Below are 20,884 nucleotides of genomic sequence, written 5' to 3' on the forward strand. Positions count from 1 at the left end.
AATGTCCTTCTGCCAGAAATTATGCGTTGTATTTAGCTGTCTCTTCAGTCTTCAGTCTTGAACGGTTCCCTAGTCTTTGCTTTACTTTCATGACCTTGATACTCTTTAAGATTACGGCCACTTATTTTTGTAGAATGTCCCTCAGTCTGGGTTTGTCTGAGGTTTTGTGATGATTAAATACAGGTTTTCTTTGGTGGAACGATTAGAGAAGTGATGCCATGTTCTCACTGTATCCTATTAGGTGGCACATGACTTCAATCTGTCGTGTCACTGGTGATGCTAACTTGATTAAGGTGGCATCTGCCTTGTAATTAAGTATTTTGTGGGGAAGTACTTTGAGGCTATGTAAATATCCCATTCTTCATCATACTTCCTAGTTATTCTTTTTAAAATTTGTATCTGTATTAGCCAAGGAAGTCCTCTTTTATTCAGTGGACAATAACCCATTACTGACGTTATTTTGACACTTAGACTGTTCCACATTTGGCCAGTGGAAGCCTCTTCAAGTTGGCTTCTTTATCCTTTTAACATAACTCCATCATTCTTTTGCACTTCCTTGCTTGCTGCATGAGATAGTCCAAGCTTATTTTGTACTTTTCCTGCTCCAGCCCTGGGAATCAGCCATTTCTCCAAGGAGCTCTGGTTCCTTTTGGCAGAGAATGGCATTCAGAAACTAAGATCTTGGTGTTAGATGTGCTCATTGCTATTGAGGTATCAGTGTTCTTAGGCCCTTTCAGCAGACAGATCTAGGGAATATATGAAATATATGTATGTATATGTATTTATGTATATAAATTTACATTTATGTTTACACAAACACATTTTACATCTATATTTCTATACCTATATATATTCAAAATCATGAGTTCACACTGATACCTCCAATTTCAATCCAACACCAACTAGTTCATTCTGGTTTTTCATTATTCATATATGTAACTACCATGTCTACCAGTAACAAACGTAACTCCCATTATCCTTAGTATGACTATTATATTTCATCAATCCTTCTGTGCATAAATAATCTCCTGTGATTACCCCTTCCCCCTGTATGGACACCTCCTCACCCTGCACTGGGCTGCTACTCTGCCTGGATACCTTCTGTATCTTGCTTGGGCTCCAATGCCCCAAGCTGGACCATCCCCTGCACAGTCACCTTCCTCACCCTGGTCTGACTCTGACACCCTGTGCCAGATGGCCTTCCTTCAATGCATGGCCTCCTTACCCAGCTTGATCTCTGCACCCACAGTACGCCTCCTTTCTTCTTCTCCCTTCCCCCTTCCCCATGTAGATAGCTATCTTACCCTCATTGGGTTCCAAAACCTGGCAACCACAGGCTAACCCTCTGCAGGGACTCCATTCTCACTATGCTCAGGCGACCACATCAGTCTCCCTCTCCTTGCGGGGGGACACGCTCCTCATCCCAGTCAGGCCACCCTCCACACAGACGCCCCTGTCACCTGTCTTGGGCTTTGCCACCTGCACCTGGCTGACCTCTTACCCAGATGCCCTCCTCACACCTTTCAGCCACCGCAGTTCCACACCCCCACCAAGGACACCAACCTTGCTTGGCTCCATGAATTGGCTTTTGGACTGATTTGTACAGAAAGGGGAGGGAAGAGAATGGGAAGGTAGAGGAAGAAGTGGCAGACCATTAATTCATTCTCTGAAGTTCTTTTTTTTTAAGTTTTATTTTTTATTTATTTTTTGGCCATGCCGCGTGGCTTGTGGGATCTTAGTTCCCCAACCGGAGATTGAACTGTGCCCTCAGCAGTGAACGCATGGAGTCCTGACCACTGGACCACCAGGGAATTCCCTGAAGTTCATTTTTAATAGAATCATTTTTCTGATATTCACTTCCATTTTGGCTTGGGGCTAGATTTATCTTTTTTCCTTTTTCTTTTTTCTGACTAGATTTATTTCTGACGTCCTGTCTATTAAATTCACGTGTGCCAAAAGAGCCAAAGCTGCCTGCTCAGCCCATTCCTTATCTGTGATGGCCACCATCTCCTCTACCAGAACAAGATGGCTCACACAGGTCAACACACGACAGGTTGCTCACCATTCTTTTCAGTGGGGCTTTCGGGATAATATAGATATGGTTGTGCATATTTAGAAAAAGGGTATCTTGCTTTAATACTTCCAATTTCTTTTCCCTGTTTCCTTTTTTTTTCTCTCCCTATCAAAACAGTTAATCTTGCTAGGTCAGTTTAAATAGAACCTCAGTTGCCTCTAAATTTCTCCTAGACTTTTTCCCATAGGAAGATACTTCAAAGGTATCTCCAGATCCCAATAAGAATGGATTATTCGCTCTTCTTCAAATATGCCCCAGGCTGTTCTACGTGTGAGCCTTTATTCATGCTGGTGCTTCTACCTGGTCTGTCCTCTCATTGCTTCTCCAAAGGTCAAAGCCCTACATCCTGCAAAGTGCACTTCATATGCTACCTCCTACCAAAGTCTTTGTAAATATCCCCAACTCTGGACCCCAATAGAACTTTGTATGTATTTATGACATAGATCCTGTTCTGACATATTATCATTGCTGGGAGACGGGAAACTTGTTGCTTAGGTACAGGTACCATTCTTTTTCATTTATTTTCTCCCTGGAGGCCTTGCACATAGTAGAGACTACACATGTTTGTTGAATTGAAACATAATCAAGGTTTCTATACTTTATATTAATTTTTCTTTTTACATAGTATACTCTTCAAAACAATTAAACTCCCTAGTAGTTTCTGGCATGAGACCTAAATTTTTTCCCTCATAGAAGAGAATGATGTTTAGTTTTACCATCCAAAGGACAAGAAAGTTAATGTGTTTATCTTTTTTCCAATATGATGCAATAGGTTGTATTAGTATACCAAGAGGTACAATCTAATCTCAAAGCAAATTCATATTTGCCTATGCAAGCCTATATTTTTATCCTGCCCAAATGGTACACCATTTTGACTTTTGAAATTATTAATTAATTATTATTATTATTTTTTTTTGTGGTACGCGGGCCTCTCACTGTTGTGGCCTCTCCCGCCGCGGAGCACAGGCTCCAGACGCGCAGGCTCAGCGGCCATGGCTCACGGGCCCAGCCGCTCCGCAGCATGTGGGATCCTCCCAGACCGGGACACGAACCCGTGTCCCCTGCATCGGCAGGTGGACTCCCAACCACTGCGCCACCAGGGAAGCCCAAAATTATTAAATACTGACATTGTCCTAGAACATATGCATTACTTTGCATAGTGAATAAAATCATATTTTCACCTGCAGAGAGATAGCCCCAATTCCTCACTCCCCACAGGAATTATGTAGCTACAGTAGGAGACCGACCTGCTTCTTTTGTGTTGGTCTTAGCCTGGATTCTCATAATCTGCTCCAAAGTAGGGCAGTATCAAAAATCTAGGCTGCTTTGTCATATTTTTTTCTCCATTTAACTGTTTATTGCAAGGGCAATCATTAGATTGTAAACTCTTTGACTTGGAGGTGTCTTCCAAGTCTTTTGTAACCTTCTTTTGTAGGTGATGATAGCATACTGTAGATGTGCAATGAATGATTTCACCAAATTAGTCTTAGAGTGCTTGACTTCACTGGGCCGTCACTTCTAAGCTTGTTGTGTTCAGAAGCCAAAAATACGGACTTTTAGTGTTCTTCTCCTGCAAGTTCTTACTGCTTTTAGACCTGTTTATCCCTAGTGGCCTGATAGCTATTGTACCAAGTTTTTAGAGTTGGAAGTTTAATGAATTTTAAGCTTCTCTCTCTATGTCATGCCTTGAAATTGGAAGAACTGAGTAGAGAAAGAAGGGTTGGGGACCATGAAGAGCTTTCCTGCTTAGTAAGAGAACTCCTTCTGACAGGTATCTGTGGTAGGCTGAGTTATGGCTCCCCAAAAATGTCCATGTCCTAATCCCCGGACTCTGTGGATATTACCTTGTATGGCAAACAAACAACCAAAAAATTCCAAAACTTTGCAGGTATGATTGAGGATTTTAAAATGGGGAGATTATTCTGGATTATCTGAGTGGGACCTAAATGCAATTTCATGCATCCTTAGAATAGGATAACAGGAGATGTGACACGTAGGAGAGAAGGCAATATGACTATGGAGGCAGAGACTGGAGTGATGTGGCCACAAACCAAGAGGTGCCAGCGGCCACTAGAAGCTGCAAGAGGCAAGAAACAGGTTGTCCTACTGTCTCTGGAGGGAGCACAGCCCTGCTGGCATCTTTATTCAACCCAGTGAAACTGGTGAACTTCTGGCCTCCAGGAATGTGAAAGAATAAATTTCTGTTGTTTTAAGCCATCAGGCTGTGTGGTAATTTGTTACAGCAGTTACAGGAAACGAATACAGTATCCTATATCTCAAATGTTTCTATATTTTCTTTTTACTGCTCCCCTTCTTTAGCCTATATGTATGTATATATCCCATTTTGTTCTTTCTTTTCTTCCTGACAGATTTTTTCCTGTGGGTGTCCCTAAGAAAACAACTTTTCATACCCTTTTCAATTACTTAGATGTTGGGTTTCAAAACAATTTAATAAACATTTAGGGACCATCCACTGTGCCTCTAACATTGTTTAGAGACTATGGGGGGACATAAAGAATAAACATAAACTCCACCCTCAAGTATCTGTAAATTAATTAAGAAACAATTTACATAATGTTATGACCCAATGTGTGCTAAAGTGCAAAGATAAATACCAAAGACAGGAAGTGCTGTAGAAATTCAGAAAAGTGAGTAACCTGTGAGGGGTATGGAGTAAATTGGGTGGGTTTTATTGAATAGGTGGATTTTGAAGGCCGGCATTTGGACAAAAGGAGAGGAGTTTAGATTTCATCCTCTGGGCAGTGGTAATTCATCAAGAATTGCATCCCCACTGTTATTTCTTTTTGCAGTATGAAAGTAATCTAGGCTTTTCTTAAAACATTTCAGTGATATAAAAATTAGAATGTAAACATATCCCTATAATTCCACTACTCCTGGAGAAAAGCTTTGCTATCAACTTGACATATATTCTTCCAGATTTTTTTCTGTACATATGGTAATCTTATATAATTATTACAGAAATGGGATCATGCTGTAAATATTCTTTTGCCACCTGCCATTAAAGACTTTTGAGCAAAATGAAAAGGAAAATCATATTGTAAGATGATTAATCTTTCGGCAACATGCATGTAGATCTCCCTAATCTGTTCTAATTACAGTATGGACTGGACTTAGGGGAGAAATGGAAACAGAGAGAGAGAGAGAGAGTGAGAGAGAGAGAGAAGCTAATGGCTGTTATAATAATGTGAGCAAAAAAAATTAGGGTAATGGCTATGGCAGTAATTGACAAAGTAAGAGATTGGGAAATTTTTCTGTTAAGAGTTAGGAGATATATATATATATATATATATATATATATATATATATATATTTCCAGATCTTGGGCCACATAAATAAAAACTAACTGCTCCTTTTAGCTTTGAGAGAGGGAAAAAGATGAAAGATTCCATTTATCCACATTTTAAGTTAGTCACATGCTCTGACTGTAGTAATAGCAATCCCAAAGGGAAGAAATTGCTTTCTAAGCAGTGACAGCAGGGTTATGTATTTTATACATAATGATGTCTTTTGTGATTATGAAAGCATTATATAATTATAAAAGCATTTGTAGAAAACATGGAAAATATTGAAAAGTAAAACAAAGAATAAAATCACCCAGAACCCCATCACTCAGCTATAACCACCATGTACATTTTGGCGTATTTTCTTTCAGACATTTTCCTGTGCAAAGGAATGCACGTAAATGAAATTGAGATAATAATACAGGATACTTCTTTGAAACATACAATTTTTACTTGGCAATGTGTCATAAGCATCCTCCCATGTCTTTAAATATTCTTTTAAAAATCTTTGTTTTGTCAAATTGGCATTTTTATTCACTTTTTTTGTGGATTACAACAGTGGTGCAATTTTGTTGTAAAAAATGCAAACAAACACAGAAGTAAGTAAGGTAGAACATGAAAGTCTTCTCATAATCTTACCTCCGAGGGGTATAGAGATGTGCTGGAGTCTGCTCACACTGGCTCATTAAGCTAATTGTGTGCATACATCAAGAGCTTGAAATCAGCCACGGCAGAGTACTTAACGCTGTGAAGATCAGCAAACACCACCTATCAACGATTTTTTTCCCCCCTGGAAAACTGGTTGTTAAACTTTTACCAGAACATCACTATGCTGTATCCTCCTAGTCATTTTCTGTATATTTAAATATTTATTTACATAAACATAGAAAACATCCAATTTTCTTTTTCCCCCAGCTTTATTGATATATAATTGATATATAACATGTAAGTTTAAACTGTATAAAGCAGTAATTTAGTACATGTGTATATTTCAAAATGACTACCACAGTAATATTAGTTAACACATCCATCACCTCAAATAGTTACAATTTGTGTGTGTGCGTGTGTGTGTGTGTATGTATGGTAAGCACACTTAAGATTTACTCTGTTTGCAGTTTTGAAATATACAATATGGTATTGTTAACTGTGATCACCATGGGGTACATTACATACTCAGGACTTAACAAGTGGAATTTTGTACTTTTGACCATTCTCAACCACTCTCTCCTTGCTGTGTCCCCTCACCCCCAACCCTGGCAACCATCAGTCTACTCTCTATGAGTTCAGGGTTTTTTTAGATTCCACATATAAGGAAGATCACACAGTATTTATCTTTCTCTGTCTGTCTTATCTCACTTGCATAATGCCCTCAAGTTTCATCCAAGTTGTCTATAGCAGGATTTGCTTCTTTTTTTATAACTAAATAATATTCCATTGTGCATTTTTCCACATTTTCTTTATCCATTCATCCATTGATGAACACTTAGGTTGTTCCATGTCTTGGCTATTGTAAATACTGTTGCAGTGAATATGGGGGTACAGATATCTCTTTGAGATAGTGATTTCACTTCCTTCAGATACACACCCAGAAGTGGAATTGCTGGATCATATGGTAGTTTTATTTTAATTTTTTTTGAGGCACCTCCATACTGTAGAAAACATCCAATTTTCTCATTGGCTTTGGCAATCCAACAATATATTATTCCCCTCTACTTCAAAACACATTCATCTACCTAATCCTTGCTACTTAGCACTTCACTCTGTGACTGCATTATAACTTATTTGAACAATTCTCCATTGATGGGTGTTTTGATTGGTTCCAACTTCTGGCTATTATAAACAAAGTTTCAGTGAATATTTTGTCCATATATATCTGCATATTTGTCAAATTATTTTCTTGGGATAAATTTCTAGGCAGGAGATGTTGAATCAAAGAGTATTCCACAATTTAGATAGATGATACCAAAGTCCCTTTAAACGGTTTCTTATTTTTATACTCCCTTCACTGGTGTATGACAATGCCCTGAAAAACATAATTTAAATGATTGCATAGTATTTCAGTTTATAAATGTCTGATAATTTATTTGATCAGTTTCTTACTATGTTGTTTACAGTATTTCTCATTTCTATAAACAGTGTTATAACAAACACCCTTGAAAATCTTCAGGTGAATCTCTTATTTTCCTAAGATAAATTCTTTGATATGGAAGAACTACAGAGTCAAAGGTAAGAATATTTTTATGACATTTTTGTACATATTATTAGCTTCAGGTCAGTATTTAGTACTTAAGTTTTTTTTTTTTAAAGAATTTACTTGATGCTAAATAGAAAAAATATTTTTTTCTAATGACTAATATTGTTTTTGGAAATAAAGTCTTATGACTCTTAAATAACCTTTAGGCTATTTTCCATTTATTACTTCTTTGGAATTTTAGGCTCAGGATTCTACCCTATTCCCCCATCCAAATTTTGTTTCTGTGTTAAGTAGCAGATAAAAAGTATAACATATACATGTGTGTTTGCATGTTGGAAAGTTAAATGTATCCATACATATATATGAATCATTTTTTAAAATTAATTAATTAATTAGCTTTTGGCTGCTTTGGGTCTTCAGGGCTTTCTCTAGCTGCGGCGGGCGCTACTCTTTGTTGTGGTGCACAGGCCTCTCATCGTGGTGGCTTCTTTTGTTGTGGAGCACAGGTTCTAGGCACACGGGTTACAGTAGTTGTGGCACGCGGGCTCAGTAGTTGTGGCTCGGGATCTCTAGAGTGCAGGCTCAGTAGTTGTGGTGCATGGGCTTAGCTGCTCTGCGGCATGTGGGATCTTCCCAGACCAGGGCTCAAACCCGTGTCCCCTGCACTGGCAGGCAGATTCCCAACCACTGCGCCACTAAGGAAGTCCCTATATGAATCATTATTAACCTTACATAGTCGCACCCATTTAAGGTATGGGATTAACCCTACCTGTCATTTCCTTAATGAGTAAGGAAATAAATTGCAGTCAAAGAAATGAAATCTTCACTGGACTCTTTAGGGAAATTTCATATTATGAAACCCAAGAAAAAAATCTAAATTTTCCCAGAAGGTAACAGTTACTTTATTTAAATGTATCACTTTATCAGTAGATACATAAAAATCAGAGTGCCTATAGCTGAAAAATATTTCCTTAATGTTTGCCAATCTTAAAAGTACTGCTTTTTTTTTAATTGGGAAAAAAGAGAAAACAAATGGATAAATATTTCTAAATATTTTTATAAGAAGTGTTTTGATTACTATCTAAAGTTAGTGTTTTTCAAATCTCTCCTTCACACCCCAAGTCAATTTTTTGTTAGGGAAAAATTGGTGAGGGTATATGTGGGTGTGTGTGTCTCATTTTGCAGAAGGAGGTCTCTTCAGGGTATACCATCACCACCTTGTGGCCTTTTGCCATATTACTGTTAAGGGGTTTAACACCATAATGCTCTTTTGCAATTGCAAGCATGAAATGCAGTGTATCTCCTTTTGGTAATCCTTCTCTGGATTAGATGAAATAAACTGAGGGCCAGAAACTGCCTGCATGTAGGGTTCCCACCCTATGGTGAGATGATATCCCTGCATTTATGTTGTTTTCACTTGGTGCTAAAACAACCAGTTGAGTAAGGAAATCTAGTGAAGAGATGTAAGGAGCAGTTTTACTGTAAAGTGAAATGTTCAGTTATCTTTTGTGTTTTGTTTGCCGAATCTGTTTTAGTGATTCCTTCTGATTTGTAAAAATATTGGTTGGCACGGGAGCCTGTAAATCTCCTTTTTTCTCTGTTTCTTTGGTTATATTGTTGGAGTGTTTTCCCATTTTCGTTTCAATATTCCCCCCTGCCTTTAGTAGTATTTTATTATGTTCTTTTTTAAAAAATGTTTTTTTTCATGCTCTTCTCTTGTAGATGATTCCTCCTTTCCCTTTGTCTCATTAATATATTTTTCCTTCTTTTCTCTCCTTCCTCATCCTTCTCATTTTCAGTTTCTTTGGTATCCTTGCTACAGATCACTTTACTTATTCAGCGGCCTGTACTAACATCCACATCCACAATGCCCCCTCCCCCACTTGTGTCCTCCTTTCTTTGTTCCTTCTAATTCCTTCCCCCAGTAGCTGATGTTCCGGCACTGATCTCATCTGGTCTGCGGCTTAGGTCTTCTAAGGACACGGCTTCCTGGTAACCCTTAAACTTCCGGGAGGAACCTAAATCCTACCTATTCAAGGAAGCCAGTGCCTAAACCTAACCCTAATTCAAGAGAAAAGGTTTCAAAAGGACAACCTTAGCTTCAGTCTTAAGAAATAATTACTGACTCATTATCTTTCTTGTTCTTTTTTCTCAACACAAGTGCCAATTTTCATAGGAAGTATACTGGGACATTTTCCAAGCTCATACTTGCCTGTCCAAACTCTCATTTGCGTAGGGAACAGTTATTCACTAGTGCTTTGGAGTTGACATTTGAATCTTATAAAAGTGAGTTAGATTAATGATAGTGAAAAGAAAAAGATTGGCAAAAGGCCGTGCTATCATTTTGAAAAACAGCTGAAATTGTATTGTGAGATGTATATTTCTGTCTTTTCTTGTCTCATCTTCCACCAAAATGCAATCTTCTGAGAACAGACACTTGGCCTATTTTGTTCTCTGTTGTATCTCCAGTGCTTAGAATAGCTTCTGGCACAGAGAAGGCACTTAAATCCTTATCGGATGAGTGAATGTATCAGGTATTCTCTTAGTTTTGTTTCCATCTCAGTCTGTTCTCTCACGGAGACTTCTGTCCTCTTGTTCCAATCTGGACCAGCATCCCTCTAGGCCTGCAGACCTAACTATCATCTCTGTAATTCCTTTTGCCTGTGGCCAATCTTGGGTTTCCTGCCTCTAAACCTTTTCTATTCCTTGGTTTAGTCCTTCTTTTTTGGTGGACCACATTCATCAATTGTACAATTTTTGAATAACTCTTCCAATTGCTATTGCTGTGTAACAAACCACCTCAAAACTTAGTGGCACTCTTCCACAACACTTATTTATTATCTCCTGGTTTCTGTGAGATAGGAATGCAGGAAAGGCTCAGCTGGGCACTGGTGGCCTGCAGACTGGAGCTGGAACTGCAGGAGGTCTACAGAAGCTGAGGGCTGGTTATACATCTCTATGTAGTTTGTCTGCATGGGCTAGTTGGGCTTCTTCACAGCATGGCAGCCTCAGGACTGTTGGAGTGCTTACATACAGGCTGGCTTCCACTGAATCTCATTATTCTTCCCTAGTACTAAATGATAGCTTGGGGAGAATAACATTCTAGAATGGATTATTTTCCTTCAGGATTTCATAAGCAATTCTCCATTGTTTTATAACTTTCAGAATTGTGGAATGTCATTTTAATTCCAGATCCTTTATATGTCAGCTGATTTTTCTCTTTACAAGTGTTTAGAACAACCTCTTTATCCCCAGTGTTCTGGAACTTCATGTGAATCAAGGAATAGATTTGATAAACGAACTGAAGTCTTGCTTGGTTGAATTTTAAGTTCCGCTCAATTTTATGTCGATAACTGGGTTTCCTCCCATTACTTCATTATTCTAGCTTGAATCATTCTGTCTGTCTTAGTCTATTCTCACTATTAATAACAAAATACCAAGACTGGGTAGCTTATAAATAACAGAAATTTATTTCTCACAGTTCTAGAGGCTGAGAGGTTCCAAGATCAAATAGCCAACATGATTGCATTCTGGTGAGAGCCCTCTTCCTGGTTCATAGCCAGAGACTTCTCACTGTGTCCTCACATGGTAAGAAAGGGCTGAAGAGTTCTGTGGGGTCTTTTAAAAATAAGACTACTAATCCTTTTTAAATTACCTAATCACCTCCTAAAGGCCCCACCTCCTAATACCATCACTTGAGCATTAGGATTTCAACATGAACTTTGGGGGACACAAACATTCAGAACATAGTACTAAGAAACCTTTCTTGACTAACTTCCAGGGATATTAATCATTTTCTGTTTCCTATTCTTCAGCACATGAATATAGTTTATAATTTATTTCTAAAACTTTAATTCTTCAGATGTTTTAGAGATTTGTTTCATTTCCCCCAGGCTCTTCTGTATATATGAAAAAAATCATGTTTGCTATTATTTTTATATCCCTATAGCACCCACTGCAGGGACTCAGTTAAGGCAGATGATAAGTGAATGCTCTGCATCTTCCAAGAAATGAGCTGCCCCGTTTTTCACTTACTGCTCTAGAGAAAGACCTCGGGACTTCTCCTTCTCTTTAGTTCAGATCAATCTGCCCCTTCTAAAAGCTAGCTCCTTCCACAAAGTACTCAGAAATAAGCCACATGATCCTCCCATGGAGTAGCAGTTTACCATAAATGGAGTGAATTTGCAGTTAATGTATTGTTTAATCAAGCTGTTGTTTTTCCTCTAAGTCTTTAAGATGTTATACAAATTTTTAAAACATATATTCCTGTTTTAAAACTTGGTGTAAGCATAGATTTCAGAAAATTTAAAGATATTTAGTTACCTTATAAAAGTGTTTGTACACTAATTGTGTCATGTTATATTCTATTGTGTTAATCAACCTAGTTGAATCTTTGTTCTTTGACTGGGGGTATTGATCACTATTTTGAGGATCTTATGAAGGCAGAACATTGGAAAAAGACAAACTCTCAAAAACTGGGAAAAATGATAAAGCTACCCTGGGGATGTTTTATCCAGTTACACACATAACAGATGAAATTCTCCATCCCTGAGAGCAAAGCAAGAGATTATCTTAATACCCAAAGTTAAATTAGTAGAACACAAACCCAATAGGATAAACTTCTCCATCTCTGGTAGTAAATGAAAAGGTGATTTTAACACTCTAAACATCAATGATAGTGATCTGGGTGTAACCTCAAGCAAGCAGTACCAGAAAATGATTGTGATTGATTTAGCTGAAATCTAATTGAATGTATTATATCCTGTCTGAAGAAAGACAACTTGAAGAGCAGTGGTCAGCACAAAGTATAGCAAAAACAAAAACAAAGAACCAGAAGTTATTTGTTTTGCACTATTCATATGGGATAAACACATTAATTGTTTTAACATGATCCCATCTACCTACTCTTACATCATCCACTTTATACACAATAGCTCTAGGATAACATACTCAGTCCCACTTCTTATCCATTCGAACCCTGTCAGTCACTCCTATTTGCAACAAAAATATATCTCATAACCTCCAAACTAAAAATCTACTGTTGCTTGTCCAAGATCAAAACCCTCATATTGAAAACAAACAAACCAACCAACTCTCATGTTGGGCTAATCAGGTAAGATCTTAACGCAGGATGTACATTTTTAAAAATTTTTTATTTATTTTATTTATTTTTGACTGCATTGGGTCTTTGTTGCTGCGCGGGCTTTCTCTAGTTGAGGTGAGTGGGGGCTACTCTTTGTTGCGGTGTGCGGGCTTCTCACTGCAGTGGCTTCTCTTGTTGTGGAGCACAGGCTCTAGGTGCACAGGCTTCAGTAGTTGTGGCTCGCAGGCTGTAGAGTGCAGGCTCAGTAGTTGTGGCGCACGGGCTTAGTTGCTCCGAGGCATGTGGGATCTTCCCAGACCAGGGCTCGAACCTGTGTCCTCTGCATTGGCAGGCGGATTCTTAACCACTGTGCCACCAGGGAAGCCCCAGGATGTACATTTTTGACAACTAAAAATTTAAGCTTCCTAAAAATGACCTAGTTGTTTAACATGTGCAAGTCACTTCATTTCTTTGAGCTTCTATAAAGAAGAGGGTCTATCTAGCACTGACCTATTATGAAAATTCTATTACTGTCAGATTTTATAAGGTACAAGTATAGCCACATTTCCTAGCAAAATTAAACTTTTTCCCGAAAAAATAAACAAGCCAATGGAACCCTCTGAATAGTGTTTCTCTAGCTGCAAGCTGCAATCCATTAGTAAATCACCAATTTAGTGGATGCACCACCTGCCAGCATTAAAAACAAGCTGAAATAGAATAAAAGAGAATAGGAAATCTCAGACTGCATCTTAGTAATCAGTATTGTTTTGTGAATTATTTCAATTTTATACATAAAAGTGTATACCGGGTTAGGATGGGACAATTTTGATGTTTGAGATACACTGCTCTAAAGCTGCGGTTGTTAAAGAGTGGACCGAAGAAGGCCCTTTTGGGTGTACGAGAGGCCCTCCCTTTCCCAATCACATACATACGTGTGTTAGGTCTGATTTTCTTCATAAGCTTCAACCAAAACCTTTCTCAAAAGATTGAATGTAGAAGCAGGTATGAGAATTCAGCTGTTTTCATTCGAGACAGACCCTAAAGATATTTTCAAAACTAAAACAATCCCACTCTTCAATTTTTTTTTTTTTTTTTTTTTGCTTTACACGGGCCTCTCACTGTTGTGGCCTCTCCTGTTGTGGAGCACAGGCTCCGGACGCGCAAGCTCAACGGCCATGGCTCACGGGCGGCATGGGGGATCTTCCCGAACTGGGGCACGAACCCGTGTCCCCTGCATCTGCAGGTGGACGCTCAACCACTGCGCCACCAGGGAAGCCCCTCCACTCTTTACTTTTTTTTTTTGGTTTTGTTTTAGAAAAATACAGTTGGTTAAAATTTTTAAATGCTATTTATGTTAACCTGTTTATTATTTTTAAGCGAGTTTTAAAAATTTCTGCCTTAAAAAAAATTTCTGCCTTAATTACTATTACAGTAAATAGCAATAGATATAACCCACAGAAACAAAAGCACTTTGGAGTTTGCAACAATTTGAGAACCCCTGATCAATACGAAACAAAGGAATCAATACGAAACTTCAGGCCTACAAAGCTACAGTAATCAAGACAGTATGGTACTGGCACAAAAACAGAAAGATAGATCAATGGAACAGGATAGAAAGCCCAGAGATAAACCCACGGACATATGGTCACCTTATCTTTGATAAAGGAGGCAGGAATGTACAGTGGAGAAAGGACAGTCTCTTCAATAAGTGGTGCTGGGAAAACTGGATAGGGACATGTAAAAGTATGAGATTAGATCACTCCCTAACACCATACACAAAAATAAGCTCAAAATGGATTAAAGACCTAAATGTAAGGCCAGACACTATCAAACTCTTAGAGGAAAACATAGGCAGAACACTCTATGACATAAATCACAGCAAGATCCTTTTTGACCCACCTCCTAGAGAAATGGAAATAAAAACAAAACTAAACAAATGGGACCTAATGAAACTTCAAAGCTTTTGCACAGCAAAGGAAACCATAAACAAGACCAAAAGACAACCCTCAGAATGGGAGAAAATATTTGCAAATGAAGCAACTGACAAAGGATTAATCTCTAAAATTTATAAGCAGCTCATGCAGCTCAATAACAAAAAAACAAACAACCCAATCCAAAAATGGGCAGAAGACCTAAATAGACATTTCTCCACAGAAGATATACAGACTGCCAACAAACACATGAAAGGATGCTCAACATCTTTACTCATTAGAGAAATGCAAATCAAAACTACAATGAGATATCATCTCACACCAGTCAGAATGGCCATCATCAAAAAATCTAGAAACAATAAATGCTGGAGAGGGTGTGGAAAAAAGGGAACACTCTTGCACTGCTGGTGGGAATGTGAATTGGTACAGCCTCTATGGAGAACAGTATGGAGGTTCCTTAAAAAACTACAAATAGAACTACCATATAAGCCAGCAATCCCACTACTGGGCATATACCCTGAGAAAACCATAATTCAAAAAGAGACATGTACCAAAATGTTCATAGCAGCCCTATTTACAATAGCCCGGAGATGGAAACAACCTAAGTGTCCATCATCGGATGAATGGGTAAAGAAGATGTGGCACATATATACAATGGAATATTACTCAGCCATAAAAAGAAATGAAATTGAGCTATTTGTAATGAGGTGGATGGACCTAGAGTCTGTCATACAGAGTGAAGTAAGTCAGAAAGAGAAAGACAAATACTGTATGCTGACACATATATATGGAATTTAAGAAAAAAAAATGTCATGAAGAACATAGGGGTAAGACAGGAATAAAGTCACAGACGTACTAGAGAATGGACTTGAGGATATGGGGAGGGGGAAGGGTAAGCTGTGACAAAGTGAAAGAGCGGCATGGACATATATAGATTACCAAACATAAGGTAGATAGCTAGTGGGAAGCAGCCGCATAGCACAGGGAGATCAGCTCCGTGCTTTGTGACTGCCTGGAGGGGTGGGATAGGGAGGGTGGGAGGGAGACGCAAAAAGGAGGGGATATGGGAACATATGTATATGTATAACTGATTAAATTTGTTATAAAGCAAAAAAATAAAAAATAAAAAAATAAAATATACAATTTCTGATGAAGTAGGAAATAGAAGTACGAATTCTGATTAAATGTGAAGTTGATGTATCATTAAATATTAGTCACCTGGTAATTTAAAAAAAAAAAAAAAAGGACTTCAGGCCTGACTCCTGGCAGGTTTAACACGGTCCCAGGCCCTCTGGGGAGCCCCCAACTGCGGCCCGCTCCACTGACACCCAGACCGGGTGTACCCCGATGAGAATCCTCGCGAATAAGAACAGATATTGACGAAAGGTCAGGGTTGCTGACGTAAGAGAGCCGACAAGTGCAGGTTCACTGCGCACGCTATACTGTGTAGCTGAAAAGCCGACTTTTAGCGAATCTTTGCGACACTGTCGCGTTTCGATGGTTACGTGCCGTAAAGACAGAGGCGGGGCCGCCCCCGGTGAAGACAGCTGACGTGCGCGGCAATGGCGGATATGGAGGACCTTTTCGGGAGCGACGCCGACAGCGATGCTGAGCGTAAAGGTGGGGTCGGCTGGGCTTGGGTGGAGGCGAGCGTGGAGGGGCTTCTGCGGTGGGAGCTCGACAGTGGTCCAGTTCCGGGTCTGCGAGCGCTCCGGCGCCGCGGGCGAGTGGTGGCTCTTCCTTCACTCCTGCCTCAGCTCCCCCTGCACTCCCGGCGGGGCCAGCCTCCCCCCGGAGGGCGGGAATGAAGTGACAGACGCAGAGTGTGTATCTCGAGGTTCTTGGTGTCCATGGAGCAAGCCGTGCCTGGTAGCGTGTGGAGCGAAGGGGGCGCGGGGCAGGGGTGGAGGCCGGGCGAGTCAGCGCAGCCGGAGGAGGAACCTTGGAGTCCTGCTGCTCTCTCCTGCCTTGCACAGGCCAGCGCGGAGTAAGGGCTCTTGTGAATGAATGGAAATTAGGTGTTCGCGAACATGGGGATGGGCTGGGCGAATTTGCAGAGGGGCTCAGAATGCCCTCTTGAATGAAACCAGAGCGTGGCTTGTTGGGGAGTTTGAGATGTCTGGGTGAGGAGATTGGGAAGGATACCGAGGTAGGGCTGCATGTAGGCGTTAGACGCAGAAGATAATGTGTCCTCCGAGAGCCTGTGCAGAAACTCTAGAATTTCTTGAGTCGGTGGTATTAGATTGGGGAGCATAGGAGGTCTGTGTTTGGAGAGAAGGGATGAAGGATTTGATGCTGAAATGAATTAGTGAGTGTATGTTTATGGTGCAAGGAAGTCTTTCTGGCACAAAGAATGGATATTTGAGTTTGAAATATGAATAGGAGATATTTGAAGTCAGAAGGGGCCCAAGACCAAGTTCAGAATTCTTGCGAGTCCCCGGGCTCAAAGTAATGTAGTATCTACTTTTTTCCTTAGCATAGTGCATTATCGTGGTTGTTTTTTTCTTTCTCCAGCTTCAGTTTATTCATACTTTTTAGCACCAGGTGGAAGTCTAGTGTGAGGGCTTTACCAGGATGGACATCCAGAATGTTCTTTCTAGTCAGGATGCCTGGAAGTATAGAGCCCAGTATAATAATTCTTGTTCCACTCACTTTGCTGATGTTTTCCTTTCCCCTTCATCTGTACTTGTCCGTATCCCGTTCACCCTTCAAGGCACAGAACCATGTGAACCCTCCCGTGACTCACTTCCATGAAGTTGTTCATTCAGCATTTATAGATCTCCTGTCATGTTTCAGCTACTTTGCTAGATGTAGGGGATATAATGATGAAAAGATCATCTCCCCCCCTCCCGCCCTCAGCTTACGTCAGTGCTTAATGCATACTTGATAAATAATTGGATGGGTAGAAGCAATAGTAGGGGTACCCTGCAGTGCTTTCCCATTGCAAACTCAGGGTATGGGGAAGTGATGTATGGAGATGGTTGCTTCTCTGGGCTTCAGGTTTTACCTTCTTGTAAGTCTACTGCTGCATTCTTCTCTCTTACCATTAAATTATAGAACTCTCTAGGATTTACTTCCAAATCTGTCCTTGAAGGTTGCTGTTGGTCGTGAAGTTAGGATGGATGTGGCAAGGTTAACTCCTGTTATATCATCATATTTAATTATTTCCCTGGGCTAAGACAGATGCAGAAAATAACTACACTTGACAGATTTCTTGGTATAACGGTGGGCAGAATTCCTACCTAGGCCCAGTGTGTTTCTTTCATGTATAAATGTGCCAGGTCTTCTTTAATTTCTTTCAACAATGTTTTGTAGTTTTTATTGTATAAGTCCTGCACTTCCTAGGTTAAATTTATTCCTAAGTATTTCATTTTGGATACTGTTGCAAGTGGAATTGTTTTCTTAATTTCATCTTTGGATTGTTCATTGCTAGTGTGTAGAAATACAGCTGATTTTTGTTTGCTAATTTTGTATCCTGCAACCCTGTGTAATATATTTGCTCTAATAGTTGTTTGGGGTGTGTGTGTATTCTTTAGAATTTTCTACATATAAGATCATGTCATCTGTGAGTAGAGATGGTTTTACTTCTTCCTCTCCAATTTGGATGCCTTTTGTTTCTTTTTCTTGATTAATTACCCTAGCTAGAACTTTCTGTATAATGTTGAATAGAAGGGTGAGAGTGGACATCTTTGTCTTTTTCCTAATCTTTGGGAAAAAGCATCTGTTTCTTTACCACTACATATGATGTTAGCTGTGGGTTTTTGTAGATGCCCTTTATTACGTTGAGATAATTACCTTCGATTCCTAGTTTGTTGAATAGTTTTATCATGAAAGGGTGTTGAATCTTGTCAAATGTCTCTTCTGCATCAATTACGATGATCAAAATTTTTTCCTTTATTAATATTGTGTTTCATTTTGATTTTTAGATGTTGAATCAGTCTTGTATTCCTAGGGTAAATTCCACTTGGTCATGGTGTATATCCTTTTAATATGTTGTTGGATTTGGTTTGCTAGTATTTTGATACTATTTTTGCATACATATTTATGAGGGATATTGGTCTGTGGTTTTCCTTTTTTTGTGATTTTTCATCTGGCTTTGGTATTGGGGTAATGTTGGCTTAGAATGTGTTAGGAAGTGTTCCCTTTACTCAAGTTTTTGGAAGAGTTTGAGAAGGATAGGTATTAATTCTTCTCTAAATGTTTGATAGGATTCACCAGTGAAGCCATCTTGTCTTGGCTTTTCTTTGTTGGAAACTTTTTGATTACTGATTCAAACTCTACTTGTTATAGGTCTATTCAGATTTTGTTTCATCTTGAGTCAGTTTTGGTAGATTGTGTATTTCTAGGAATTAATCCATTTCATCTAAATTATCTAACTTGTTGGTATACAGTTGTTTATAGTGTTCTCTTTTAGTCTTATTTTCTGAAAAATTAGTAGTAAAATCCCCATTTCCATTCCTGATTTTAGTAACTTGAGGGTTTTTTCCCCTTGGTCAGCCTAGCTAAAGGTGTGTCAATCTTAAGTTTTTAAAGAATGAACTTTTGGTTTCATTGATTCTATTATTTTTTCCGTTCTTTATTTTATTTATTTCTGCTCTAATCTTTATTATTATTTTTTCCTTCTGCTTGCTTTGGGTATAGTTTTCTTTTTCTAGTTCCTTAAAGTGAAAGTTTAGATTATCAGTTTGAGTTTTGTTTTGTTTTTTAATATATGTGTTTACAGCTACAAATTTCCCTTTTTTTAAAATTAATTTAGTTGTTTTTTTATTTATTTATGGCTGCGTTGGATCTTCGTTGCTGCGCGCAGGCTTTCTTTAGTTGCGGCGGGCGGGGGCTACTCTTCGTTGCGGTGCACGGGCTTCTCATTGCGGTGGCTTCTCTTGTTGCGGAGCATGGGCTCTAGGTGCGTGGCTTCAGTAGTTGTGGCTTGCGGGCTCTAGAGCACAGCCTTAGTAGTTGTGACACATGGGCTTAGTTGCTCCGCAGCATGTGGGATCTTCCCGGACCAGGGATCGAACCCGTGTCCCCTGCATCGGCATGTGGATTCTTAACCATTGTGCCACCAGGGAAGCCCTACAAATTTCCTTTTTAGCACTGCTTTCCCTGCATCCCTTAAGTATTGGTAGGCTTTGTTATCATTTTCATTCATGTCAAAATATTTTCTAATTTCCCTTGTGATTTCTTCTTTGCACCATTGATTGTTTGAGTGCATTGTTTAATTTCCACATATTTGTGAATTTTCCAGATTTTTTTCTGTGATTGATTTCAGTTTTATTCTGTTGTGGTCAGAGAACATACTTTGTATTATTTTAGTCTTTTCAAATTTATTGAGACTTGTTTTGTGTCCTAAAATTATGGTCTGTCTTGGAGAATGTTGCATGTGCAGTTGGGAAGAATGTATATTCTTCTGTTGAGTGGAGAGTTCGACTGATTTCTATTATGCCTGGTTGTTTTATAGCATTGTTCAAGTCCTCTTTTTCCTTACTGCTCTTCTTTTTTTTTTTTTTAATTAATTATTTATTTATTTATTTATGGCTGTGTTGGCTCTTCGTTTCTGTGTGAGGGCTTTCTCTACTTGCGGCAAGTGGGGGCCACTCCTCATCGCGGTGCACGGGCCTCTCACTATCGCGGCCTCTCGTTGCGGAGCACAGGCTCCAGACGCGCAGGCTCAGTATTTGTGGCTCACGGGGCTAGTTGCTCCGCGGCATGTGGGATCTTCCCAGACCAGGGCTCGAACCCCTGTCCCCTGCATTGGCAGGCAGATTCTCAACCACTGCGCCACCAGGGAAGCCCTGCTCTTCTTTTTGTTCTGACCATTATTGAAAGTGGGGTATTTGAAGTTTCCAATTGTTACTGTTGAACTGTCTATTTCTTCCTTAAATTCTGTTGGTGTTTTTATTTTCTTTTGGTGCATATATATATATATATATATTTTATTGAAGTGTAGTTGATTTACAATGTTGTGTTAGTTTCTGGTGTACAGCACAGTGATTCAGTTATATATTATACATATATACATATACATATATATTACATATTTTTTTCATATTCTTTTCCATTATGATTTATTACAGGATATTGAATATAGTTCCCTGTGCTATGCAATAGGACCTTGTTGTTTATTCATTCTGTTGGGTTGGCCAAAAAGTTCGTTTGGTTAATGAATACATTTAATAAAGTTCTTGGTGAAAATGAAAAGAGTGTATTTTGTTTTTACTTAAAACCGAATGAACTTTGTGGCCAACTCAGTGTATATAATAGTTTGCATCTGCTAGTCCCAAACTCTCAATCCAACCCTCT

The 20,884-nt window shown here is 39.1% G+C and overlaps 1 protein-coding gene across 1 annotated transcript in view; it reads left to right on the forward strand.

Annotated features, from left to right (window-relative positions):
- The first annotated feature begins 16,116 nt into the window (after positions 1–16,116).
- LEO1 (LEO1 homolog, Paf1/RNA polymerase II complex component) overlaps positions 16,117–20,884 on the forward strand; it is a 49,831-nt gene continuing 45,063 nt past the window's right edge. Inside the window, exon 1 of the mRNA XM_060095299.1 lies at positions 16,117–16,204. Coding sequence (XP_059951282.1) covers positions 16,147–16,204 — 58 coding nt within the window. The 5' untranslated portion in view covers positions 16,117–16,146. The remainder of the gene's footprint in view (positions 16,205–20,884) is intronic.

Source organism: Mesoplodon densirostris, chromosome 4, assembly GCF_025265405.1.
Source record: "Mesoplodon densirostris isolate mMesDen1 chromosome 4, mMesDen1 primary haplotype, whole genome shotgun sequence".
NCBI classification, from domain to species: domain Eukaryota; kingdom Metazoa; phylum Chordata; class Mammalia; order Artiodactyla; family Ziphiidae; genus Mesoplodon; species Mesoplodon densirostris.